Source organism: Leuciscus leuciscus (genome assembly GCF_965113295.1).
Source record: "Leuciscus leuciscus genome assembly, chromosome: 19".
NCBI classification, from domain to species: domain Eukaryota; kingdom Metazoa; phylum Chordata; class Actinopteri; order Cypriniformes; family Leuciscidae; genus Leuciscus; species Leuciscus leuciscus.
In genome coordinates, this window is record NC_138743.1 from 17,180,086 (window position 1) to 17,207,538 (window position 27,453).

Consider the following 27,453-nt stretch of genomic DNA (forward strand, 5'->3'; position numbering starts at 1 on the left):
GACTGCTCTAACACCCTCCTCAGAGGGGGCGGGCATCCTGAGGCCACTACGTTTCCGGGTGGTCCTTGAGATATGTGCTCGCCGGAGACCGCTGCGCCCTGAAACACCGGAGGCGGCAGGGTTGGCAGACCGGTCCCCTGAGGGCACCGAAGAGAGACGGCACCGTATTTTTCTCCTGCTGTTGAGTAGTCGGTTCGTCGCCCTGTAACGGCGCACCGGCAGGGAACGACTGAACAGACTGCTCTAATACCCTCCTCAGAGGGGGCGGGCACCCCGAGGCCACTACGTTTCCGGGTGGTCCTTGAGATATGTGCTCGCCGGGACCGCTGCGCCCTGAAGCACCGGAGGCGGCAGGGTTGGCAGACCGGTCCCCTGAGGGCACCGAAGAGAGACGGGCACCGTAAAAAGAGGTGTTGGCCGCTCTACTTCGGGGGGGACTACCCTCATTTGTCCTGAGCCCTCAGACATCAGGACTTTTTCCCAGCAGCCTTCTTGGCGGTAATAACGGTCCGCAGATCCGTTTTACCCCTCGAAGACTGCTGGGTTTGAGAGCGCCCTCCGTGTCCCCGAGATTTTTGTGGGGGAGCACGGGAGGAAACGCTCTGTTTCTGAGTGGCACGGTGCTCAGCGCTCTTTTTAGATGAGTGAGGCTGCTCCCGCTCAGCAGCCTCAATGAAAGAACGGCGGGGGAGAAGTTTCTGAATTGCAGCTGCCTGTTTTGAAGCTTCTTGAGCTTTAGCTACAGCACTATTAACTGCATCTCCAAATAAACCTTCAGTGGAAACCGGTGCATCTAAAAGAACATGTTTCTCTTTGTCCTTTATATCACTTAAATTGAGCCACAGATGCCTCTCAGTGGCCACCAGGGCTGCCATAGAACGGCCGATGGATTTAGCCGTCTCCTTGGTGGCCCTGAGAGACAAATCTGTGGCTCTACGCAATTCAGACACAGATTCGGAACCAATACCCCCGCCCTCTTTAGAATCACCCAATAATTCAGCCTGGTACGCTTGCATTAGTTACATTGGGTGTAAACACGCTGCAGCTTGGCCAGCGGCGGCATAAGCCTTATGAACCAGGGAAGATGTGAATTTTACTGGCTTGGATGGAAGTGCAGGAGCCTTCAGAGAAGATGCCGTTGCTGGAGAGAGATAGCTCGCGGGCGTCTCTTCCACCCTCGGCATCTCCCCATAACCATGCTCTTTATAATTGTGAATGGAAGAATAGTGTGATGTTTGTGCAGTATACACTCTATATGACACTGGTTTCCCCCACGATCTCGACACCTCGGTGTGGAGATCGGGGAAAAACGGAAGGCTTCTGCGCTGAGGCTGTGCACGAGATGGCAGGAAACGCTCGTCGAGTTTGCTTTTCGAACGAGCGCCCTGCCGATCCTCTGGCCACTCAACAGATAATCGCTCGACAGCTCTCGTAACAACATCGAGCAATTCTTCAAACGCATGAGACTGAGGTGGCGAATCCTCAGACTCAGCGTCAATACTAACAACGTCCAACTCCTCAGAGCTGGACAATTGCAGTATTGGTGCCTCCATCGGGGGGGAAGAAACCGCAACGCGTGCTTCCACACCCTGATGAGAGGCACTGGATCTATCAGAAAGAGGCTGAGATAAGGCAGAGCCCGTCTCAACATCCACTGATAGATCCATTTGCGAACCCCAGGTCTGTGATCGACGCCGTGCCTCGGCAGCGGCGGGACCAGAGCCCTGGGGAACGCGATCCTGGTTAAATAAAGCCAGGCGGGATCTGAGCGTACGCATAGGAAGCGCATCGCAATGCTCACAGCCAGCACCCTCGAGTGCTGACTGGGCATGCTCTTCACCCAAACAGACAACACAAAGAGTGTGAGTGTCCCCACTCATTAAATAACGCGGGCAGGGGTGAACACACACTCTAAACTGCTGCTGCTTACTCGCCATACTGAATATATAAATATAATAATATAATATAGACAGACAACACCAAATAACAGGGACAGATTTCACACAGAGCGCAATTGAAGACTCAGAAAGCTTTCATTTTCTGTTTCAGGCTGGCTTTTATAGCTTCCTGGTATGTGACGTCACCCGCCTCTGACGTTCCGCCACACCATTGGACTGATTTTACATGTGCTTCAAGACGTCATCACTCAAAGCGTTCCCCATAGCGTCAATTTCGACGCAACGCGAGTTCCCTTGAAAGGGAACTAAGGAATCTGAAGTGTCCACACAATCACAGAAAATAGCTTACTTCTGCGTTGCTACATAAGGTAAATAATATTATAATTTTTTTAATTAAAAAAAGAAAGAAAGAAAAAAAGCCACACCAGAATGGGTAGCAGGATTTTACTTAACAGGGCTGTAAATTTAGAACAAATTAAGTAGGAGTCACTTAGTAGGAGCTAGCTTGAAACCAAATGTTGTTTTGTTATTACTGATAAACTTTTATTTCTGATATATAAAATAAAAAATAAGTGTTTGAAATTATTTTCTGCCAATAAGTTGGTAATGGTAACAGAGTTAAATGACTGCGTTTGATGAATGCAGTCAACATTACTTGCAGGGTTCCCACGGGTCATGGAATTTCTGGAATGTCATGGAATTTTAAAAGGTCTATTCCAGACATTGAAAGTCAGGGAATTTTATATCTTTTTTGTCCAAGTCATGGAATATCAGGGAATTTAGTTTGTTGCTTTAAATTTTAGTTTCCATTTATCAAAATGTAATTTTTCTATACCGATTTTTTTATCGCGCTGTTTCACGCATCTTTTTACGGAGACCCTGAGGGGACCTTTGCAAAAAAAAAATAATACGGACTTTCACGTGCGCACGAAACTATTGTGTGCGCACGAGAAAGTTTCGCGTGCGCAAGCGTTACAATTTCCGGTTTGGTTATAGTGTCATTACTACAAATGTGGGAAAAGGGATGAGATGAGAGTGTGCTTGGAGCATGCCTCCAGAGATTTGTCTTATTATAGGGAGGTTGTTTGTGGACTGTGCTTTACTGTAAGAAAAAAAGCATGAATATCACATAAATGAATATCAGGTCCCACATCATGGATTACATAATCAGAGAGTAGCCTATTTCTTTTCGTTTTGAATTGTTTCGTTTAAAGACATTCCAAGCTATCTTCAGATGTATTTCTCATGTATGTGAGGCATACACCGAGTTTCGGTTAATTTATGATGAGATGCGCTCCATTTCACGTGCAATGCAAGTGACCGCGCCGGCGCCTCCATGATTATATTGTCTGCTATATATTTGCTTCTCATTTATTAAATACAGGCAATTGGTTGATGAAAAATTTATTAAAATTAAGATACAATTTATACAAAATGAAATTCACTTTAAAGAAAGGCTTTCTACAAAACAAAACAGCTCGGTGCTCCGCAAAACAGCAGCCTGTTTTTCCGTTCATTATAGGTCATGGAAATTCATCTTTTTAGTCAGTGAAAGTCAGGGAAAAGTCAGGGAATTTGACATGTGATTTAGAGTGGGAACCCTGTACTTGTAGTTCAGTTTCAAATAATTTCTTTCAGACTTAGAGGTTGATGATCTCATAGAATATTCTGAGTTTTTAGTGAACAGCTAAAGGATAGGACCAGATCTGAAAAGGAATCCTAAAATGTTTGTAATTTCTCCACCTCTAGAGGCACCAAAAGCAAAATACCATTTTGTTTTACAAAGGTTGGTCCAGCCCGAAACTGATGCCATTGGTTGAGCAAGATATTGACATAAAGCCACTCAAACAAGCAGAACACTGTTTTGAATGCGCCACAGCGTTTACATTCTTCAGAAATCAACCTTCAAATGACTTGCTGTAATTGTTTCTGACCATTTAGCTGATACAGGAGAATGTGTTTTACACACACAAAAAAAACATACACAGAGCGCTATTCGCAATGAACATTTGTATTGCAGAGCTCTGTTACAATGAGGTACATTACTGCTAGCTCAGTGTGTTATAAAACCAGATGGATGAGTAGCATCAGCAATCAAACACTGTCGTCAACACTGGCACACACAAATGCAGTGTAGGCTTTTTGCCTCTTTGTGTGATTGAAATTATAGAGCACAGGTTGTTGACAGTGGTCTGGCCACATAGGGCATCAAATTAAATTGGGTCCTTAAAGATCAATCATATCAAAGCTTGAGGGTCATCAAGGGAGCATAGCAGTTTCCCTGTGATATAATGGGGTCATTCTCTCTATAATGAGCCCACGGATAGTCAGCAGGGGATGATATCTGAATTCACTATAGTATTGGTGAGGCCAGAAATCTCCAAGTGAACACTGTAGAAATAGGGTGGACTGCTATTCTGTGTCTACTATTCAATTTCAATGTGAATATATAGAAGTGTATGTGTACCCGTTTAGGATTTACTCATTTTACACAATGGGTCTCTGGTTCCCAGCGTGCAACATGACATTAATCTACTTTACTGTCATCAATTTGTTTTACTGTTGCACTGCTGTTGTGTTTTTGTCCCTTTAAGTTCTGACATGTGGTGTTCCCTTAAAGGAACACTCCACCATTTTTTGAAATAGGGCTTATTCACCTTCTTTCCTACATTTAGATAGGTGGGCAAATGCATTTTTGTCTCAGTGCATGCATTGTTTTAGTATGACGGTCGGTGCAAGCTTAGTTTAGCTTAATGAATGGAATCCTTTGTTGCCAGCTAGCATGTCCTGAGTAAAAGTGATAATACATTTTTTTCAAAAACCACCTAATTACTTCTTGTAACGAGTACATATAGCGAGGCAGATTAACATTAGGCGATTTCCTAGGCAGATATTGACTTGGGACTATATTAGGGGGAAGCACTGCTACTTGGGCGTAGAGATATCGCGCAACACATGAAATCCTCACGTCCTCAGGCTCATCGCAACCTCCTCCTCCTGTCATTCTATTTCCAAAGCACGCAGCTCATCTTCTGAAAACTCTGGTTCATAGAGGTATGGTTTGGATCTTGACTGTCTGAGAAGTCACCCTCTTCGTCTCTCACAAAATCAGCCATGTTCATCGCCATTCATGTACTATAGGAAAAATAGCCAGCTACTATTCACGCCGGTATGTTGACGGAAGTCGTGGGATTTCATGTGTTGCGTGATATCTCAGCGCCCAAGTAGCAGTGCTTCGCCTGTGCTTCACCCTAATATAGTCCCAAGTCAATATCTGCCTAGGATCCTAGTGTTAATGTGCATCGCTATTTGTACTCGTTGTGAATACGCAGGCCACAAGAAGTAATTAGATGGTTTTTTTATATATTTTTGTATCACTTTTACTCAGGACATGATAGCTGGCAACAAAGGATTCCATTCATTAAGCTAAGCTCGCGCCAACCCTGTCAAACTAAAACAATGCATGCACTGAGACAAAAATGCATTTGCCCACCTATCTAAATGTAGGAAAGAAGGTGAATAAGCCCTATTTCAAAAAACGGTGGAGTGTTCCTTTAAAGCACATGACCATAAATATGTGACCTACTAGAAATAACAATCACCAATATATATAGATTCCACATTTCTCAAACTGCATCAAAACTGCAAAAATATATGTAGGCCTATACACCACTAGAGACACTGTGTGTGTGTGTGTGCGTGCGTGCGTGCGTGTGTGTGTGTGTGTGTGTGTGTGTGTGTGTGTGTGTTTGAGTGATGAACAAGTGTGCATGAGCATGAGTGTGTGTGAGAAACACCTTTAGCTCTAATCAGCTTTCAAGATTCCAATCAGTTTTTTTTATAAATCACAAAACAGAATGAACCTGCCTCAATGTCAGTAGAAACATAATGTGAGGGTTCAAACTGCACATTGAACTTACAGTTATACAGTAATTGGAGTACAAGAGAAGCAGCATTTTCTGTAAACTGAGCAGCTTTGATACACTGAATCACTGCATTAAAGCTCCATATGTAGCCTACATATTTAAAGGGGTCCTTTTATACTTTTTCAACTTTAGTTAGTGTTGCTGTTTGAGCATTAAATAGATCTGCAAGGTTACAAAGCTCAAAGTCCACCCCAAAGGGAGATATTTTATTTAACAGAATCCACTTTCCAAGAACTACAACGAACGGCTCATTTGAACTACAACACGATTTTTCCGGGCTTTATGAAGTCATAATGTTCCTCATTTGAATAATCCCCGTATACGGAATACGCAGAAAAGCGGACAAGGCCTGGTTGAGCTGCATTAGAGAAGACAGTGCTGCTGCTATGTCAAAGAGACGCAGTTTTTTCCACAGCTCATTTGTTTGACCTTCTTAAAGGGATAGTTCACTTTGAACGTGTGCGCAGACTGGTGCATAGATATATACACTAGAAGTCGCCTTAAAGACATTCGTTCCAATGAACTGCCGTAGACAAGGCGACATCTAGTGTATATATCTATGCACCAGTCTGCGCACACGTCAGATCAGATCACTTGGACATGGCTGTGTATAAGAGGTAAAAACGATATAAATACTGTTCGTTTTCTCACACAAACCGCTCGTTTCGTGTCTTAGGCCATCAATGTGTACTTACGATGGGGAATTGTTTAATTTGGACAACGGGGAATTGTTTTAATTTGGACTCTGTGCATGCTCTTTGAGACAGTGACCATCGACCTGCATTATATGACTGACAGACAAGAACGGTTTGACCTAAAAATATCAAAATTGAAACTACTGCGGAAAAAAAGACACCTACATCTTGGATGCCCTTGAGGTAAGCTAAAACATACCAAAAATTTATTTCAAAGTGAACTATCCCTTTAAGGCTGACAATAAGGCTTAAGGCTTAGAATGGGTGAAATATATTTTAAACACTGTTCTTGAACATTACAATCCCGATGTTTATCTGTGCGCTGCACATTTTATGGAGAACAGCTTCCAGAATCACGATGCAGGCACAAAAGCTTCTCCTGAAATGGAGCAGTTTCCACTTTGTTGGAACAATCTGTTGTTTGTTGATGACAACTTGTAAGTATGTCTTATTATTTGTAGTTGCGTTTTCTATTAACAGTTCTAATTATAAGTTTTATGTTGTTGCTACGCTCACCTGCTAGCCAACATTAGTGTTGATATAGAGTTGTTTACTATTTTGTAAGCTCTCGCTTTTGTAAGGCTGTTCACCGTCCCTTAGGTAAATTAACCATGTTTTTCCGACAAATATCATGATTAAATGGTGGATACAGAGCCGGCCCGAGGCATAAGCGAATTTTACATATTAACTAACTTAAACAAGTGACATAAATGAATGAATAAATGACTAATTCAAGAACAGAAAATTCTGATTTCATGATCAATATACCTGCCAACAACTGCTGCAACAAATGCGCATAACCTCGCGTGCATAGACAATTCGTGCGCAAAGTCCAAGGGGGTAATCTTTCAGCCGGAAACTGAAGCTTCCCCGGGGGCCGCCATTGATTAGCAGACCATCACCTGTTGTTAGCGTTCCATTGACTACCATTCATTTTGGCGTCACTTTGACAGCGAATAACTTTACATCTGAGGCGTTTAAAGACTCCATTTGTCCATTATTTATTTCTAAAGAAACACGAAAATGTATAAAAGTCTCCATTACCTTGTATCTTACGTTATGGCCCCGTAGAAGCAGTTTTTGTAAAAATAGGCCAACGATTGCGTCATAACCACGCGACTCTCTGTCGCACAGTAGAGAAATTACCGTATGGACAGGAGGAGAAGCTCGCGGGCAATCGGGGGGACGTGGAGGCAAAATGACAAAACAAATAATCAGAATACTTAGCAAAAGTGCTCCTGCTCCTAGCTCATGGACACCTCCTACTCACGCTCTCCGTCTCTGCAAGATTAAGATTTCTCTTGGCACAGCTACTAGAAGACAGACAGGTTGCTCACGTTACATCTACGTCGTCAAGCTCAGTTTGAGTCTGCGCAGTACGCTCAGCCATCAGGAAGTGAGAGCTTCTAATTGACTTCACTTTTCTCCGTTGAATCCAATGGGGTCGCTGTGTCCATTTCTTTTACTGTCTATGGCAAATTCACGGTAATGTTGTTTGTGGATTTGTACCATGTCACAAAAATTTGATTTGATCAATGATTGATGATTGACATTTTAAATCAATGATTTATCCTTTCAATTTAATAATATTCAGCACAGAACAAGAATTAAAAAATAACTATAAACAAGCTAAAACGAAATAATTTAAAGTGAAAGTGAAAGTAAGTGGCGTTGGGCTCACGTATCTCTCTCTTTAGAATCAAAATGTTTCAACATTTGCAATGTATTTGGATGGTAAACTATTCTTTATTATAGGCTTTGTACTTCACTCACGTTCCAATATCGACGGAAAAAAATCATCCTCTTCACACGCGCAAAAATGTGCTTGGAAACATCACAGTGGAGCGGTGCTTAGGCTGAATGGTACAAATTGTATTACTGACTATTTAAACAGAGCAGTGTAATTTTTATGTTAGGTTGACTATTTTATTATTATATTTTATTACGGCTATAATGAACAGGCTGCGATGTCAAGATTACAATGCTGGAATGTGTGTGTGTGTGTGTGTGTGTGTGTGTGTGTGTGTGTGTGTGTGTGTGAGGCGCAGGCGCGATCGAACATTGGAAACATAAAAACATACTACGTCATGTTCATTCAAGACATCATTCAAACTGCAAAGTGTTGCAAAATGTTGGAGGATATCATTTATTTAATATGTTTTGTGACAGTTTGTTTTCAGAAGTTTCAAAGAGTTAGTAAAAGAGTAAAGAAAAAGTTAAAACTTTTTATTTAAGTATCTATTTTTTATTAAGAATTTATTTTGTATTAATACATAACCTCATTGTATTAATTTATAGTGTAACATTTGTGTCAATAATCGTCAAACAGGTGACTCCGCGTGGTGGGAGGGGGCCCCCAAATCAAATTCTGCTTAGGGCCCCCAAAAGTCTCGGGCCGGCACTGGGTGGATAACATAGTACCAATAATGTACTAGAAAAACATACCACTCTGAAACTTCCTGTGAAATCCATGCTTGCAAAGTCTGTGTTTGAAATCCGTTCTGGATGATGCTCTTGTTTGTTAACATTGTCAGGATCTGAATCGGGTTTGAAATTGCCGCCATCCTTTATATTTACACTAGAACAGAACTCACGGTTATGGGGGGGCGGGACATTTCACTGAGCGCTGCCAATCGCAACCACAACACACTGGGCCAGCTAACCAATCACAGCACATTCCGTATTTCAGAAGGAGGGGCTTAATCGAAACCGGAACTAAACAACACCTTCGAGACTGACTGGGGAGAGAGGAGCTGTAATAACATAAAATATGTGAAAAATAATGTTTTTTTGAACAATCAAGTATGAAAGCATATTCTCTAGTACACCCAAAAAAAAATCAAGACTTTATAAAAAGGCATAAAAGGACCCCTTTAATTAAAGCACAGCCTTTGATTTGATAATTGCACTAAGCTATATCACGATTTCTATTTTATTCTGATTAACTCAGAAGCCCACTTTTATTCATTTTAATTTTTACATTCAATTTAATTAGCTATTAGAGTACCCTTGGGAGCACAGATTTTGAAATATTTTGTGTGTGACAAAATCTTCTTGGCAATTTCCAGTTCATTAGAATATTAAGACATCATTCATTAAGTGGATCAGCAGGAGGCCCACTGTCCTGCAGAGTTTAGATCAATTATTAAGGATGGAGGTAAACTCTGCAGGACAGTTGGCCTCTAGAACCGGAATTGCCCATCCCTGGTCAGGTGGACCAGTGCCACCCTGTGCCTGTCCCACTACGTGGAAATATCCATAAACTGTCTTTAACATGGAATGGCATAAAGAGAGATTTAGTTTGACCACTGAGGAAAAAAGAGTCAAGAACAATGCTGTGCTTGACCTCCTCAAGGACACGTCAGAGGACACACAGCTAGCTGCAGGAAAGCACTTTAGGAAAAGAGAGCCATTGGTGCGGTTAATACAAAAAAAAGAAAAGGAGAAAAAAGATGAAAGCACTCTAAAAGCCGATGATGATGACTTCTATAAATAGCATAAATGAAAGCGTGACATGTGGTGGGCTAAGCTAGGCTGCTTGAAGAAGAAGGATTGTGCTTTGGAGGTAGCGTTTATTTGGTTAAATCACAGTGATTATAGCTGTTGACAAGAACATCAGTTAATGTTCTAGTCAGCTAACAGCTAATTCTGAAGCCTATTGACTAGCCATCATTCTTCTGAGAAAATCGTGTTATTTCAGGCATACCTACTTGAAATGCATGAAGGGAGGTGTATTCTCTGTATTTTCTGTTAACTTTGGGATTGTTTTGGGACATTTTATAGGGTTTTCTTTTTTTGCCATTAGCCTTTGGTTTTATCACAGTTGGTATTAGGGGAGAGACATTCTCATCTTAAGGCCATTGCACACCGAGTCCGAAATTTTCGTATCCGTTTTTTCGTGTTCGTCAGCCTTAAAATTCGTCACGCACAGAAACCTTGCACACTGAGTCCGATGCGTATTTATTAAACCTTTGCGGAAAAAAACGCAAAAAAAATACAAAATGTATTCGTCAAGGGTAGCAGTGGGGATGATTTTGTTGCCCTCTTTCTTCTTAAAAAGAGAAAAAGAAAGAGGAAATATTGGGTCCACCCAATACTGAGATTGCGCCGAGAGGAAGGAGAGTTTCAACTCCTTATCAAGGAGTTGCGAAATTATCCCGCGCGATTCAAAATTTACCTCAGAATGTCAGTGGAACAGTTTGATGCTTTGCTAGCGATACTGGAGCCACATATTAAAAACAAGACCACCAATTTCCGTGAACCAATCGATCCTGAACAGAGACTGGCAGTGTGTCTAAGGTATGGGCACACACACACACACACACACACACACACACACACACACACACGCAAGCGGGCGGCGGAAGCGCTGGGCAGACAGAACAGCTGTATACAGGTTATATTTTATACCCAAATAATACATGATTAGTGATCGAATTGGCTGCTAAATCCATTGTGGATCTTGTCGTTCGCTTTTAGTTGTACGGTGGCTCTGAATTGTGAAAAAACCTCTCAAAATACTGGCTGTGGATGCGAAAAACGCAGAAAATCGAACCCGATCCGAATTTTTTTATTACGGACGAAAGTTTCGTAGACAGTGTGCAAGCGTGATTGACATAACGTGAGGTCGAATTTTTTTTTGAACGTACGAAAATTTCGGATGCGAATTTCGGACTCAGTGTGCAATGGCCTTTAGTCAGTATTTGTTTTTGGCAAAAATCTGTGAAGTGCAAAATAAGTGACCACCTTTAATTATATAGCGCTTTATACAACACAGATTGTTTCAAAGCAGCTTTACAGTGATGACAGGAAATCACAACAACATCTTTATTTCTTTACAACATCTCATTTCGGCTGTACAGCAGCTCTAAAAGAAAAGTGTTATTGTTCAGCTGGAGTCAGTTCAGAGTTGTAAAGATCATCAATTATTAAATTAGTTCATTTCATCTATTAAGCAGTTTTGCAGAAAAAGTTATGTCGTCGTCCAGCTCAGTTCAGTTCAGTTCTCATCCAATAGTGTCAGTGCAGTCAAATCAATAATATTGTTGAATATTAAGTGTCCCCCAACTAAGAGGTGACAGTGACAAGGAACCCAAACTCCATCAGGTGACAGAATGGAGAAAAAAACATCACAAGTCACAAGTCAGAAATCAGATTGTGGATCGGTAGCATTCAAATATTTCATCCAGTTCCTTTTGCTTGAAGATCGGATTCCTCACTGTATGGGGATGAAGCTAGTCATACTGTAGGTCTGTGCAGAGGACTTGTCTGGATCTTGTGGTCTTTGCTAAGGATCAGTGCTGATGGCTGTCATGTCAATGAGGCCTTCACAGGGGAAAGTCTAGTTGACAGGATTTCTGCTGACATTCAGGGATGCGTTGTGGTCGTATCTAGGCGCAGGTCCTCCATCTAATCTGGATACGGCCCAGATCAGGCTGAATACGTTAACTTGAGGATAAACAGAGAGACTAATGTTAGCGTAGATGCCATTCTTTTAACAATGTAACAAGTTCATTGTTTGATATGGGAAGTGTTTCCGGTTCCGCATGGCCTAATTTATGCACCCTAACAATCCTTAAACGGATGTGAATTATAGAAATGTGATCAAATCTTATGTGTATGCCAGTTAACCAGTCACAGAGATGTGTTTTTAGTCTAGATTTAAACTGTAAATTAAATAAATTGTGTATGGCTTACCATATTCGGGAGATAAACTGAGGGCCACGGTCTGAGACGATGTCTTCGGGAATTCCAAAGTGTTGAAAGAGTTGCTGGAAGAGAGTTTCAGCCGTCTCGAAGGCAGTGGGTAGTCCCTGCAGCGGGATTCATTTACAGGCTTTGGAGAAGCGATCCACTATGACGAGGATGCAGGTGTGAGAATTAGAAGATGGGAGGTTGGTGATGAAGTCCACTCCAATATGCGACCAGGGTCGGTTAGGAATGGGGAGAGGGACTAGTTTGCCTTCCGGAAGGCGACGGGGAACTTTGGATATGGCGCAGACTGAGCATACCTGAACATATCGGGAGACTTCCTGGGTCATATTGGGCCACCAGTAGCGATTGCTGATGAGCGAGAGGGTTTGCTGGCTGCCTGGGTGTCCAGAGCACGGTAATATGTGGACTGAGTCCATGAGGGACAGACGGAGACTAGTGGGCACATAGGTCCATCCCTCAGGATCACCCGGCGGATCAGGCTCTGACTGTGTGACTTCGGCGATTTGGTTGTCGAGGGACCACTGGATCGAGCAAACGATGATGGCTGGAGGGAGAATGGGTTCAGGAGGTGCGGTGATGGATTCAAGATGATATAACCGGGTGCATCTGCTCTCTGGTTCTTGTTACCATGTCGGTATGTCACGGTGAAGTTAAATCTGGTGAAGAATAGGGACCAGCGTGCCTGGTGGGTGTTCAATCTTTTGGCGTCGCGAAGGTATTCAAGATTGCGGTGGTCAGTGATGACTTCGAAGGGGTGTTGAGCTCCCTCCAGCCAATGTCGCCACTCTTCCAAGAGCCAGTTTGATCGCCAGTAGCTCCCGGTTACCAATATTATAGTTTTGCTCTGCCAGGGACAGTTTTTTAGAATAGAAGGCGCATGGATGGAGTTTGGGAGGCTCACCCTGCTGTTGAGATAGCACAGCTCCTACCCCATTGGTGGAGGCGTCCACCTCAACGATGAAGGGGAGATACGGATTAGGAAGAACGAGGGTAGGAGCTTAAGTTGGTTGAAGGCGGAGTTAGCTTCGGAGTTCCAGGACAGAGACTTGGCCCCATTGCTCAGTAAGGAGGTGAATGATGAGCTGAGTTTTCTGAAGCCATTGATGAATCGACGGTATAAGTTGGCGAACCCCAGGAAGCGTTGGAGTTCCTTGATGGAAGTGGGTTGTGGCCAGTTCTCCACCGTCTCTACTAGGGTTGGGTATCGTTTTTATTTTTTTATTTTTTTTTATACCGGTGCCAAAACGATACTTTTAAAACAGTACCGGTGCCTGAACCAATACTTTAAAAAAAAGAGAGCCTCAAAACGATGGTGAATGACGTTTATAAGTAGTCTAAATACAAAACACAACAAATTTACATAACAAATTCACAATAAAACCTAAGCCACCTAACCTAAATACAATAGTTTAACACTAAATAACACTTCAGTACTAATAACAGCAAAGTAGTCTGTCTTGGTATGTTACAAACCAGCTTTAAATTTCAGCGATCCTTTTCACATTTTTTGCCTTCTCTGGCCAAATGCGACACCTCTCCTGACTTATTGCATGTCCTGCACAAGGAGAGCGTTATTTTAGAACGCATCACCTTAAATGCCGTGACGCGAAACCCCTCGTGGAAGAAGAACACTGTCATGTTTACAACTGTGGCAATGAGCGCTCATCAGGATCAACTGAATGCTGGATTTCAAAAGTATGTGAGGTTCGCGGCTCTATTGTTGCAGTAAACTTGCACAATATTCTTGAATGAATAATTTATTAGATGTACGCCGGTCTGAACGGACATCGACTTTACATTTTCACACTAAACATGACGCGGAACAAATAACGAACTGTGATTGGTTGTCTTATGTCAGTCAGTCCTTGGCTGATATTTTTATTCTTAAGGCGAGACACGGCAGGCAAAAACATAGATTTTTCATGCAGTGGTCAGTTTTGAGATTTTGGGCTAGTTTACTCCTTCAATATGTGTTCTTTCAAGCTGCTATAAAGAAAACGTTGAAAATATACATTAAGATGTTTATTTTATCACATTTTGTTTACTTGCGGCAGTAAGTTTCTCCCGAATTTACCAAGAAGTTAGCATTCCAACGCGACATGCCGAGTTCTGTCTGTTTACTGAAGTCTGTCATGACCGGTATCGATGTAAAGCTCTGAGTCTCCTGCACAACGCTATGTAACCCAAATATGGGCATTTCCTTTCTATCAGTAACCAATCGTGAATGTCCAAAGGGGGATTTAAAGCTAATGAGAAAATCTCATTTAGAGCTATTTAAATCTTTAACTGCCGTTTTTTCAAAATTAGTTTTTTGTCATTCTCCAGTACAAACATCTCAGCCTATGTAGCACCTATGTACACCAAACTTTCCAGTTATACACTTAGCAGTATTCCGAAGACATTTTTCAGAGGGATTTGTTAATAAATCATTACTGGCCTGATTTATGTGACATTTAAATAAAAAAAATATGGCAAAAATCGATTTTTTAAGGCTATGGACAGTGTATTTTGATTTCCTAGGTAATGAAAGAATATATCCTGAAATCCCACTGAAATTTTTTTAATAAAAAAAAAAAAAATGTATCTTGTGTGTAAACAAAATGAAAAAAATAATTTTGTACCTGGCTTTATCATATGTTCAGATCTATCTACCGAAAATATATGCAAAATCGTGCATATTTAAGGAGATAATGCCTAATTTGCATAATTAAACATACAAATTTCTAAAACTTGTAATACATTTTTTTATATATACTTGTGTGAGTAATCAACTGAGGAAGTTTCATGGAAATATCTATTATTGTAAAATTTTACCCTATTCACCTGTAGTGTCTCACCTTAAATAGGGGAGAGCGGGGTAAGATGTCACACGGGTAAGTTGTCACACTGTTCATAACTCCAACACTAGAGGCTCTATCTCAAAAATCAAATAGCCACTTTATGTGACTTCTTCTTCCATAGTCAACTTCCTGTTCACATGTGGTCAAGATCACTGTAATCTGAGGTTAGCACAATTTTCTTATTTTCTGCTTAAAAAGTAAAAAAATTGCACTTTACATTTTATGCAATTGTCACGGGGTGACAAACAGCTCCAGATCTGTATGAGTGTTTGTCGTCATGACAACTAAACGGCAGATTGGCGACAGGTGTAGGGACTTCACTCTGAGCGTCTGATTGAGGCCACTCCCGCTTTTTGAGAGGATAAAACACACAAGGAGGATGGGAGGTGGGGCGCGCAGCACGTGAGCGGCCGTGGCCGCGGTCGCGGCGGGAGGCCGCGGGAGAGAGACAGACGAGAGAGACAGACGAGAGAGACAGACGAGAGAGACAGACGAGAGAGACAGACGAGAGAGACAGACGAGAGAGACAGACGAGAGAGACAGATGAGAGAGCCAGAGAGAACTTCGGCTGGAATGCGGGCGGAGGCCTTGGTACACTGTGGGTCTGTTGAGTTGCAGTTTTATTGTGGAAATGAGCACGAGTGAAACCTTACAGTGTGTGGTGGAAATGTGAGTGTGGGAATTGTTTCTGCTGTTCACTCGCAATCACAGCTGTCTGTTCCTCCCTCTGTCTGAGTCCAGTGAAGAGCCTGCTAATGCTGTGAGTTACACGTGTCTGTTCCTCCCTCTGTCTGAGTCCAGTGAAGAGCCTGCTAATGCTTGAAGAGCCTGCTAATGCTGTGAGTTACACGTGTCTATTCCTCCCTCTGTCTGAGTCCAGTGAAGAGCCTGCTAATGCTGGAAGAGCCTGCTAATGCTGTGAGTTACACGTGTCTATTCCTCCCTCTGTCTGAGTCCAGCGAAGAGCCTGCTAATGCTGTGCCGAGAAACGCGAAGAGAACGCTGAAGAGAATGCGGAAGCTGTGGATTATGTCCATTCCTCTCTCTGTCCGAAGGTGCTGAGAAACGCGAAGAGAATGCGGAAGCTGTGGATTATGTCCATTCATCTCTCTGTCCGAAGGTGCTGAGAAACGCGAAGAGAATGCGGAAGCTGTGGATTAGGTCCATTCCTCTCTCTGTCCGAAGGTGCTGAGAAACGCGAAGAGAACGCTGAAGAGAATGCGGAAGCTGTGGATTATGTCCATTCCTCTCTCTGTCCGAAGGTGCTGAGAAACGCGAAGAGAATGCGGAAGCTGTGGATTAGGTCCATTCCTCTCTCTGTCCGAAGGTGCTGAGAAACGCGAAGAGAACGCTGAAGAGAATGCGGAAGCTGTGGATTATGTCCATTCCTCTCTCTGTCCGAAGGTGCTGAGAAACGCGAAGAGAATGCGGAAGCTGTGGATTATGTCCATTCCTCTCTCTGTCCGAAGGTGCTGAGAAACGCGAAGAGAATGCGGAAGCTGTGGATTATGTCCATTCCTCTCTCTGTCCGAAGGTGCTGAGAAATGCGAAGAGATACATGAAGAGATAACCTGAACTGAAGAGACTTTTAACATTGTTTTTATTATTTAATAAAGAGTATATTTATTTTGAATTCTGTGTCTGCCAATTCCTTCGTGTCCACGGCCGGCTCCTCAGGGGCGGCACGCAAGCAAAGGGGTGGGCGGCCCGCTGGCGCTCCACCCTGACCTGTGACACAATACAACTTTGTTAGGTGTGAATTTTTTAAATGATTATTTTGCACAAAATAGAGGAGACAGTAACGTGTCTTTTGATACTTTAGCTAAAGTGATATGTTGAGCTAAACTTGAGATTTAGCCAACATTAGCACATATGTCAGTATGGGGAAAGTTGTCTCAATGACTTTGGGGCAAGTCGTCACATGTGACAACTTGCCCCTGTACAAATAAACACATAGAACATGCTAAAAAAACATGATAAATTGTGATATTGTAATTTATTTCTAATTGCAATAAGGTGTTTGAAGGAAGTAAAGTCAGGAATTAAGGAAGGAAAGAAAGGAAGGAAGGAAGATGGTTCGAAATTACATTCCTGGGATTGTGGCAATTGCCTATCCTCTGGCTGCAACCCCCTCAAACATTCAGGCTGGCTTTAGGGTGGCTGGGGTTCAACCTTACAACAGATATGTATTTATGGAAACCGAGTTTGCACCATCCTATGTCACAGATCGCCCCATTCAGAACCCTGCACTGCCAGGCTCCAGCACCAACTCTGATTTGCCAGGCCCCAGCCCCAACCCTGCCCTGCCAGGCCCCAGCCCCAAGCCCCAAGCCCCAACCCCCAACCCTGCCCTGCCAGGCCCCAGCCCCAACCCTGCCCTGCCAGAATTGTGACTCTGGAGATGAGTCCGATTAGTCAGATACAGGACATCTGTTTTGTTCAGAGGTTAAACATGTTAGGTTCCCTTTCAAGGGAACTCGCGTTGCGTCGAATTGACGCTATGGGGAACGCTTTGCGTGATGACGTCTTGAAGCACATGTAAAATCAGTCCAATGGTGTGGCGGAACGTCAGAGGCGGGTGACGTCACGTACCAGGAAGCTATAAAAGCCGGCCCGAAACAGAAAACGAAAGCTTTCTGAGTCTTCAGTTGCGTGAAATCTGTCTGTATATTTGGTGTTGTCTGTCTATATCATATATATATATATTCAGTATGGCGAGCAAGCAGCAGTTTAGAGTGTGTGTCCATCCCTGCCCGCGTTATTTAACGGGAGGTGATACTCACACTCTTTGTGTTGTTTGTTTGGGTGAGGAGCATGCCCAGTCAGCACTCGAGGGTGGTGACTGTGTGCATTGCGACGCGCTTCCATTGCGTACGCTCCGATCCCGCTTGGCTCGGTTCAATCCCGATCGCGTTCCCCAGGGCTCTGGTCCCGCCGCTGCCGAGGCACGGCGGCAATCACAGACCTGGGGTTCGCAAATGGATCTATCAGTGGATGTTGAGACGGGCTCTGCCTTATCTCAGCCTCCTTCTGATAGATCCAGTGCCTCTCATCAGGGTGTGGAAGCACGCGTTGCGGTTTCTTCCCCCCCGATGGAGGCACCAATACTGCAATTGTCCAGCTCTGAGGAGTTGGACGTTGTTAGTATTGACGCTGAGTCTGAGGATTCGCCACCTCAGTCTCATGCGTTTGAAGAATTGCTTGATGTTATCACTAGAGCTGTCGAGCGATTATCTATTGAGTGGCCAGAAGATAGGCAGGGCGCTCGTTCGAAAAGCAAGCTCGACGAACGTTTCCTGCCATCTCGTGCACAGCCTCAGTGCAGAAGCCTTCCGTTTTTCCCCGATCTCCACACCGAGGTGTCGAGATCGTGGGGGAAACCAGTGTCATATCGAGTGTATACTGCACAAACATCACACTATTCATCCATTCACAATTGTAAAGAGCATGGTTATGGGGAGATGCCGAAGGTGGAAGAGACGCTCGCGAGCTATCTCTCTCCAGCAACGGCATCTTCTCTGAAGGCTCCTGCACTTCCATCCAAGCCAGTAAAAGTTACATCTTCCCTGGTTCATAAAGCTTATGCCGCCGCCGGTCAAGCTGCAGCGTGTTTACATACAATGTCCATAATGCAGGCTTACCAGGCTGAGTTATTGGGTGATTATGAGGAGGGCGGGGGTATTAGTGCTGATACGGTGTCTGAACTGTGTAGAGCCACAGATTTGTCTCTCAGGGCCACCAAGGAGACGGCTAAATCCATCGGCCGCTCTATGGCAGCCCTGGTGGCCACTGAGAGGCATCTGTGGCTCAACTTAAGTGACATAAAGGACAAAGAAAAACATGTTCTTTTAGATGCACCAGTATCCACGCAAGGGTTATTTGGAGACGCAGTTAATAGTGCTGTAGCGAAGTCACAAGAAGCTTCAAAACAGGCAGCTGCACTTCAGAAACTTCTCCCCCGCCGTTCTTTCTATGAGGCTGCTGAGCGGGAGCAGCCTCACTCCTCTAAAAAGAGCGCTGAGCACCGCGCCACTCAGAAACAGAGCGTTTCCTCCCGTGCTCCCCCACAAAAATCTCGGGGACACGGAGGGCGCTCTCAAACCCAGCAGTCTTCGAGGGGTAAAACGGATCTGCGGACCGTTATTACCGCCAAGAAGGCTGCTGGGAAAAAGTCCTGATGTCTGAGGGCTCAGGACAAATGAGGGTAGTCCCCCCGAAGCAGAGCGGTTAACACCTCTTTTCACGGTGCCCGTCTCTCTTCGGTGCCCTCAGGGGACCGTTCTGCCAACCCTGCCGCCTCCGGTGTTACAGGGCGCAGCGGTCTCCGGCGAGCACATATCTCAAGGTCCACCCGGAAACGTAGTGGCCTCGGGATGGCCGCCCCCTCTGAGGAGGGTGCTAGAGCAGTCTGTTTGGTCGTTCCCTGCCGGTGCGCCGTTACAGGGCGACGAACCGACTACTCAACAGCAGGAGAAAAATACGGTGCCGTCTCTCTTCGGTGCCCTCAGGGGACCGTTCTGCCAACCCTGCCGCCTCCGGTGTTACAGGGCGCAGCGGTCTCCGGCGAGCACATATCTCAAGGTCCACTCGGAAACGTAGTGGCCTCGGGATGCCCGCCCCCTCTGAGGAGGGTGCTAGAGCAGTCTGTTTGGTCGTTCCCTGCCGGTGCGCCGTTACAGGGCGACGAACCGACTACTCAACAGCAACAAAATCCAGAAACCAGTCTCGAGAGACTGGTACCTCTAGTAGAATCTTTGACAGCGTGGAAGCTACTGTCAAATGTTTCTCGTTGGGTCCTGCAGACCGTGGAAAAAGGGTATTAGATACAATTCTAGTAACGCCCACCGCGGTTTATGGGGGTCCTGCCCACAGTGGTGGGCCCCGAGCAGGTTCTGGTTATGGAACAGGAAGTAAACACTCTGTTAGAGAAAGGGGCCATAGAATATGTACCTCCCTCCAACAGGGAAACCGGGTTTTACAGCCGGTACTTCATAGTTCCAAAGTAGGACGGGGGATTGCGTCCCATTTTAGATCTTCGAGTTCTGCCACAGATTAGTCCGAGGACTGGTTTGTCACGATAGACCTCAAGGACGCATATTTCCATCCGTCCGTGTCATTGGAAGTTCCTGAGGTTTGCTTTCGGGGGCAAAAGCATACCAATATCGAGTTCTTCCATTCGGCCTGGCTTTATCACCCCGCACTTTCACCAAATGCGTGGATGCAGCTCTGGCGCCTCTGCGCCTCCAGGGTGTTCGCATCATGAACTACATCGACGATTGGTTGATTTTAGCTCAGTCGCATCAGATGGCGGTTCAACATCGAGATGTTGTTCTCACCCATATGAAAGAGTTGGGGTTACGGCTGAACGCCGAGAAGAGTGTGCTTTCTCCATTTCAGAGGACCACTTTTTTAGGCGTGGTTTGGGATTCAGTGTCGATGCAGGCGTGCCTGTCACCGCCACGCATAGATTCCATCCTTGCAGCTGTGAAAAGTGTAAAGCTAGGCCAGCTACTCACTGTCAAACAGTTCCAGAGACTGTTGGGTCTCATGGCAGCAGCTTCCAACGTGATACCTTTTGGACTACTGCACATGAGACCCCTGCAGTGGTGGCTCAGGACCAGAGGGTTTTTCCCCGAGGGGCAACCCATTTCGCACAATCAAGGTCACGCGGCGATGCTTACGTGCCTTGGTTATGTGGAAGAAACCTTGGTTCCTGTCCCAGGGCCCAGTGCTGGGAGCTCCTTGTCGTCGCAAACTGCTAACGACGGATGCTTCCCTCACGGGTTGGGGAGCGATCCTGAGGGTCGCTCATCTCAAGGTCTGTGGGAAGACCATCATCGTTCCTGGCATTCTATAGCCTAGAGATGTTAGCTGTCTTCCGGGCTCTGAGGAGCTTTATCACGGGTCTCAGGGGACACCATGTGTTAGTACATACGGACAACACGTCGGTAGTCGCCTATATCAACCATCAAGGGGGTTTGCGCTCGCGCCCATTATTCGATCTGGCACGCCATATCCTCTTGTGGTCCCAGGGGAAGTTGCTGTCACTCAGGGCAGCCTACCTCCCCGGGGTTCAGAATATAGGAGCAGACACTCTGTCGAGACAGGGGCCGAGGCCCGGGGAATGGAGGCTCCACCCTGAGGTGGTGGAGCTGATATGGAGGGACTTTGGTCTCCCTCACGCATCCAGCTCCTCTGGACTGGATGCTATGGTACAGACGTGGCCGAGGCTACGTCTGTACGCTTTTCCCCCAGTGGCTCTGCTCCCGGGAGTTCTGGAGAGAGTTCGCAGGGACCGGGTTTGCCTGCTTCTTTTAGCCCCGCGCTGGCCGGGCAGAGTATGGTTTCCCGATCTTGTGTCCCTCCTCGACGGGCATCCTCTGGAGCTTCCTGTCAGGAGGGACCTTCTGTCCCAAGCAGGGGGCTCAATATTTCACCCCCGCCAGAACGGTGGAACCTGTGGGCTTGGCCTCTGAGGGGGCCCAGCTCATAGAGTCAGGTCTCTCAACTGAGGTTGTTGAGACCGTTCTACAGTCCAGAGCTCCCTCCACGAGGAAACTTTATGCCCGGAAGTGGAGAGTATTCACTTCTTTGTGTAGTGACCGTCGGTTGGATCCAGTCAACTGCCCAATTGGTACAATTGTTCCTGCAGGACCGGTTCACTGCAGGTCTGACCCCGTCCACTTTAAAGGTTTATGTGGCGGCCGTAGGTTCTTACCACAGTCCTTTGGGTGGAATGTCTGTGGGGAAAGACCCTTTGGTATCTCGTTTCCCTCGTGGCACTTGGAGGTCCTCCTCCCTTTCGAAATCGGACCAGGAGGCGAATAATTTGCTTTGCCCTGTTCGGGCGTTAGACGCATATGTCCACAGAGCTGCCCTGTGGCGGAAAAGTGATTAATTGCTCCCCTAACAAGGGAGGTCCAGTGTCTAAGCAAAGGATGAGCAAGTGGGTGGTTGAGACTATCTCACTTGCTTATGAGGCGGCTGGGTAGCCTTCTCCTTGGGCTGTCCGGTCGCACTCTACTAGGAGTATGGCGGCCACTAAGGCCCTTATATCAGGAGTATCTTTACAGGACGTTTGTGATGCGGCAGGCTGGTCCTTACCGCACACCTTCGTCAGGTTCTACTCTTTAGACCTAGACTCTACTCCAGGGTCTCAGGTTTTGTCTTCCTAGTGCTGCGCAATTGATTTCACACAGGACAGACATTTGTAGCTATGGTGGCGTTGGTATAGACGTTCCCCATAGCGTCAATTCGACGCAACGCGAGTTCCCTTGAAAGGGAACGCCTCGGTTACGACTGTAACCTCGGTTCCCTGAAGAGGGAACGAGCGTTGCGTCACCTTGCCATATCTCCTTCATGCCTGTCAGCACGACTTCAGACTCTACGAAGCTTTCGTTTTCTGTTTCGGGCCGGCTTTTATAGCTTCCTGGTACGTGACGTCACCCGCCTCTGACGTTCCGCCACACCATTGGACTGATTTTACATGTGCTTCAAGACGTCATCACGCAAAGCGTTCCCCATAGCGTCAATTCGACACAACGCTCGTTCCCTCTTCAGGGAACCGAGGTTACAGTCGTAACCGAGGCGTTAAGCAACTGATCTGCAGCATTCCATTCAGTTATCAGGATCTATGTGCAAGCCATAGAACGTTTGAGTTTAAAGTTCAAAGTAAAGTGGTCTTGCCACTTAATTGAAACAGGCTACAACACGTCAATTCATCCACTTCTCCCGAAATACCCTACATTAACCCTCTGAGGTCGAGAAACGCGCCGACGCGTTTTGCTGGATTTTTTTCACATAGCAGCAACATAAACTTAAATTACTCCGTCATTTATGGTTATACAGAAAAAAGAAATATAAAAAAATAATCTGTGATATTTCTACTTTTGTATGTGTCCACTTACAATCAAATCAAAACATTGTGCTTTTGTAAAATAAAGAAAATAAACAGGGTGTGCGTTCTGCGTCTCCGTCGCGGTGAACTTTTTTTTCTTGAGCACGTCTATAAACTGAAAAAAACTCAGCGAATACTTCTCACACATTTATGAGCCATATACCTTTATACACATTTAAGTGTGTACTTTTAAATGATCGGATTCAAACTGAAAACAAATATTCTCTGTTTAAGTAATTTGTATAAAACCAACAGGATGTCCAGTATCTCAAACGCTTGCTAATTACTTTTTAATTCGACACGCCCACTCGCGCAAAAGAGATTCACATGCAAATCTCCACATGGAACGCAAATGCCCTCGTTACCTCAAACACAAAACACCAAAAAACTTCACAAGTCTCTGCTTTTCGTCGAGTTTGGAAGACACGTCTGAGCTTACATTGGATTTACCCCCAGAAGAAGAAGAACGCGATTTGAAGACAAGAAAGATGTAAGGTAAGAAATTCTTACTTATTAGTTTATGGTATTGTTGCATAAACTTCACATTGCAGTTGAACTGTTGCTAGATATATGGTGAATATTATACTATTTAGACCCGTATTTCCTGTTAAATACTGTTTGTGGATATCTGCTCAAACATACATATGTATAACCATAATGTTTAATATTTTGGAGCGCGATGGCGTTTGAATGTATCATATTTTGGAGCGTGCTGTGGGTTTTAATGTATCATATTTTGGAGCGCGATTGCGTTTGAAAGGAAAAATGCACCAAACAATAGGCTTTATGTTTTTACTATTATCTCATTTCATATCATCATAACGAATGGAAACATTTGAAGTAACATATGATAATCAATATATTTTTCTCTAGCGTAGTTGTACTTGAAATCTTTTGGAAGATTTAATTTATTGTTATTATTATTTTAGGCAGCATTGCGTAGCCTATGCCTACAAGGCACAACAAACCTGGTGTTCATTATATATTGTTGGAAACGTGTGTGTGTGTGTGTATTCTGTGAATTTTTAAAATAAATTTTAACCAGAAAAATCTAAAATCTATTCCCAAAATCGTGCAGCCCTATAGTTTCTCTTGATACCAGTATGTTCACAGTTTTTTTTTTTTTTTTTTTTCTTTCAGGGACCAGATGCAACTGAGTCCTGCTGACTTCAACATTCACATGAGTCTCTGTACATGAACATGGTAAAGTGAAAATCAAACACCTTGGAAATGAAAGGTATGTACAATGTTTTTAGGAATGGCACAAAGGTCTCTGTCTTTGGATCATTGTTTTCAATGTGCTCTTTTGTCATTTGTATTTTTGGATTGTGTTGTGTTGTAAATAAATCCAAACAATCTAAAAGCCATTCTTTTTTAAATCTCCTCATTCTTTGTGCAAGGTTGCTCTGAATGACAGGGCCTGATCGCTCCTAATAGGGCAGTTAGGGGAGTGTCTTTGTCTTTCTCAGGTGTGAAAAGCTTACATATTCATGAGATGATCACGCCTCTTCGCATATGGCTTTGTCACACAAAACACGTCTTAGAAATTTTAAATCAATATATTGTCTTATCTGAATGAGCAGTCAGGGTGATTTTCACATAGTTTTGGAGCAAATATTCTAGGCTATGTCATACAATTTTCAAAAGTCTTGTGAAGAAATAATCAGTATGGGTTTCATGGCCTTATTTCAGTGAGAATTTTTTTTGTATTTTCACAAACCACGCATAAATGTCATTATCTCAAAACTACAAACTTTTACATACATGCTGCTGATATATTATTGTAGCAGAGTTTGTGCTGAATACAGTGTAATTAGACTTTAGCCATGAAAATGTCACTAGTAACAGAAAAAAACACATAGACATGTCAATGTCAGAGCATGTCAGACCACCTCAAGGGCCCAGAAAACGTACTCGGTTACTAACGTAACCTCGGTTCTCTCTAGAAGAGGGAACGAGTACTGCGTAAGATATCTTACGCTAGGGGAAAATCCTTTTCCGCGAGATATTGAAGCCAAAAATTATCCTTAATTTTGTAATAATGCAAAACGCGTTGCAGCAGCAATGCAGACATAGGCGAGACAGCTCGCGCGCCTATTGGCTGCTCTGCGGCAACTGCAGCAGCCTATCGAGCGAGGCCTGGCGTGACGTCAGACCCAATCAGGGCACTTCGCGCCCGCTGCGTCACGTCCCGCCGAAATGGCCGTGGTCTAGGCCTATAAATATCGCTCGCAGGCAGCTATTATCTGGTTTTTCATCATCGAAGCAACCAGAGCGTGTGCATGCACGGCAAGATACGCAGTACTCGTTCCCTCTTCTAGAGAGAACCGAGGTTACGTTAGTAACCGAGTACGTTCTCTTACGAGAGGTCTCTCGTACTGCGTAAGATATCTTACGCTAGGGGACCCAATGTAAAATGCCGTGCATGCTGAGATCTGACACCAAAGACCCAAGGGCGAAAGCCCGGGGTACATATAGTGCACAATCACTCAGGGAACTCACAGGGAGTCCGGGAAGAGGGAGGGGTGCAGCCTCACTTTTCCACATATAGTAGCGTCGATGGGACGCGAATTTCGTCATACAGACAGGGCGGGGTACGGCCTGAACTGATGGGGAAAATGTGGGTCTTACACAGTTTGCCCAGCTTTATACTGTCGAACATTGAGCTGTGCTCAGCAGACGCAGCATTCTGAGCTGATCGCATCAGGTCAGATAATACTGGTAATTTAGACCGACAGCAGCCTGGCCTGCAGGGCGGGAACCTCTAGGTTATAAAACCTTATAAATGTAGACGGGGAGGCCCAGCCTGCCGCCATACAAATATCTTGCAAGGCAATCCCACTTGACCAGGCCCACGAAGAGGCCGTGCCTCTCGTGGAGTGCGCTCTGACACCCAATGGGCACTGCATGCCCTTGGAGGCGTATGCCAGCGCTATAGCATCAACTATCCATCTGGATAGGCTCTGTTTCGACGCGGCTAGTCCCTTAGAACGTCCGCTAAACGAAACAAAAAGCTGCTCCGTCTGTCTGAAAACAGACGAGCGAGACACATAAGCTCGTAATGCCCTGACTGGGCAAAGGAGGCTCGCGTCTCTTTCCTCATCAGGGACCGGTAGGGCTGACAGGGAGATAACCTGTGCCCTAAACGGTGTGTTGAGGGATTTTGGAACATAACCGTGCTTAGGTTTGAGTATAACTTTTGAGTCATTGGGCCCAAACTCCATGCACGCCACGCTCACAGAGAGCACGTGCAGATCCCCTATGCGCTTCACTGAAGCGAGAGCCAGCAAAAACACCGTCTTGAAAGACAGGTGTTTCAAATCGATTGACTGTAAAGGCTCAAATGGCGCACCTTTCATGGCTTCCAGAACCGTAGAAAGGTCCCATACGGGGACTGAGGGAGGTCTGGGAGGATTCAGTCTCTTAGCCCCTCTAAGGAAGCGGATGACTAAATCGTTCCTTCCTATTGACTGACCAAGCGTTGTTTCTGAGAACGCTGCTATAGCCGCCACATAAACTTTGAGCGTGGAGGGGGTCCTGCCCCCATCCAACAGCTCTTGTAGGAAGGAAAGCACCTCCGTCACACCACAGTTTGTGGGTGACACACCACGGGCTGTGCACCAGCCCGAAAACACCGACCATTTCGAAGAATAGAGTCGTCTTGTAGACGGAGCTCTAGCCTGCGTGATCGTGTTTAATACTCCTTTAGGGAGTCCAACATGTACCCGTTGATGGCCCAGACATGAAGGGACCATAGTTCCGGGTGAGGATGCCAGATCGAGCCGCGGGCCTGTGAGAGGAGATCTCTCCTCATTGGTACTGGCCACGGGGCAGTACTTGCTAACTGCATCACGGGTGGGAACCAAGGTTGGTTTTTCCAGAACGGTGCTACCAGCAGTACTGAGCATCCTTCTTCCCTGATCCGTTCTATCACCTGAGGCAGGAGAGAGACGGGGGGAAAAGCATAGAGCGGGCGGCGGGGCCACACATGGGCCAGCGCGCTCCTGCTCTTGGAGAAAAATTCTTGACAGTGAGCGTTTTCTTGAGACGCAAACAGGTCCACTTCCGCTCTGCCGAATTTCTTCCACAGCAGATGGACTGTCTGTGGGTGTAGAGACCACTCGCCTGCCGGAACATTGTTCCTGGACAGTCTGTCCGGTCCTATATTCAAGATCCCTGGCACGTGCGCTGCTCTGAGCGAGCGCAGGTTGCACTGAGCCCATACCAGGAGGCGTTCTGCCAGCCTGTACAGTTTCTCGGATCTGATGCCGCCCTGGCGATTTATGTAGGACACCACAGACATGTTGTCCGAACGGACCAAGACGTGGTGACCTTTTATTTGGGGACAAAAACGCGTCAGCGCGTTGTCTACTGCCAGCATTTCGAGGCATTTCTGATTGACCCTGAGGCGAAGCAAACCGGGTGCCCACGCTTCGCGTGGGACTCGCGCTTTCAGCCAAAACTGCAGCGGGCGCATGCGGA

General features: G+C 45.2%; 1 protein-coding gene across 1 annotated transcript in view; it reads right to left on the reverse strand.

The window, feature by feature from the left end:
• The window catches only part of LOC309482910 (uncharacterized protein), a 402,133-nt gene extending 375,387 nt beyond the window's left edge, over nucleotides 1-26,746 (reverse strand). Inside the window, exon 1 of the mRNA XM_082148512.1 lies at nucleotides 25,828-26,746. Coding sequence (XP_082004638.1) covers nucleotides 25,828-26,726 — 899 coding nt within the window. The 5' untranslated portion in view covers nucleotides 26,727-26,746. The remainder of the gene's footprint in view (nucleotides 1-25,827) is intronic.
• Between the last annotated feature and the right edge of the window lie 707 nt (nucleotides 26,747-27,453).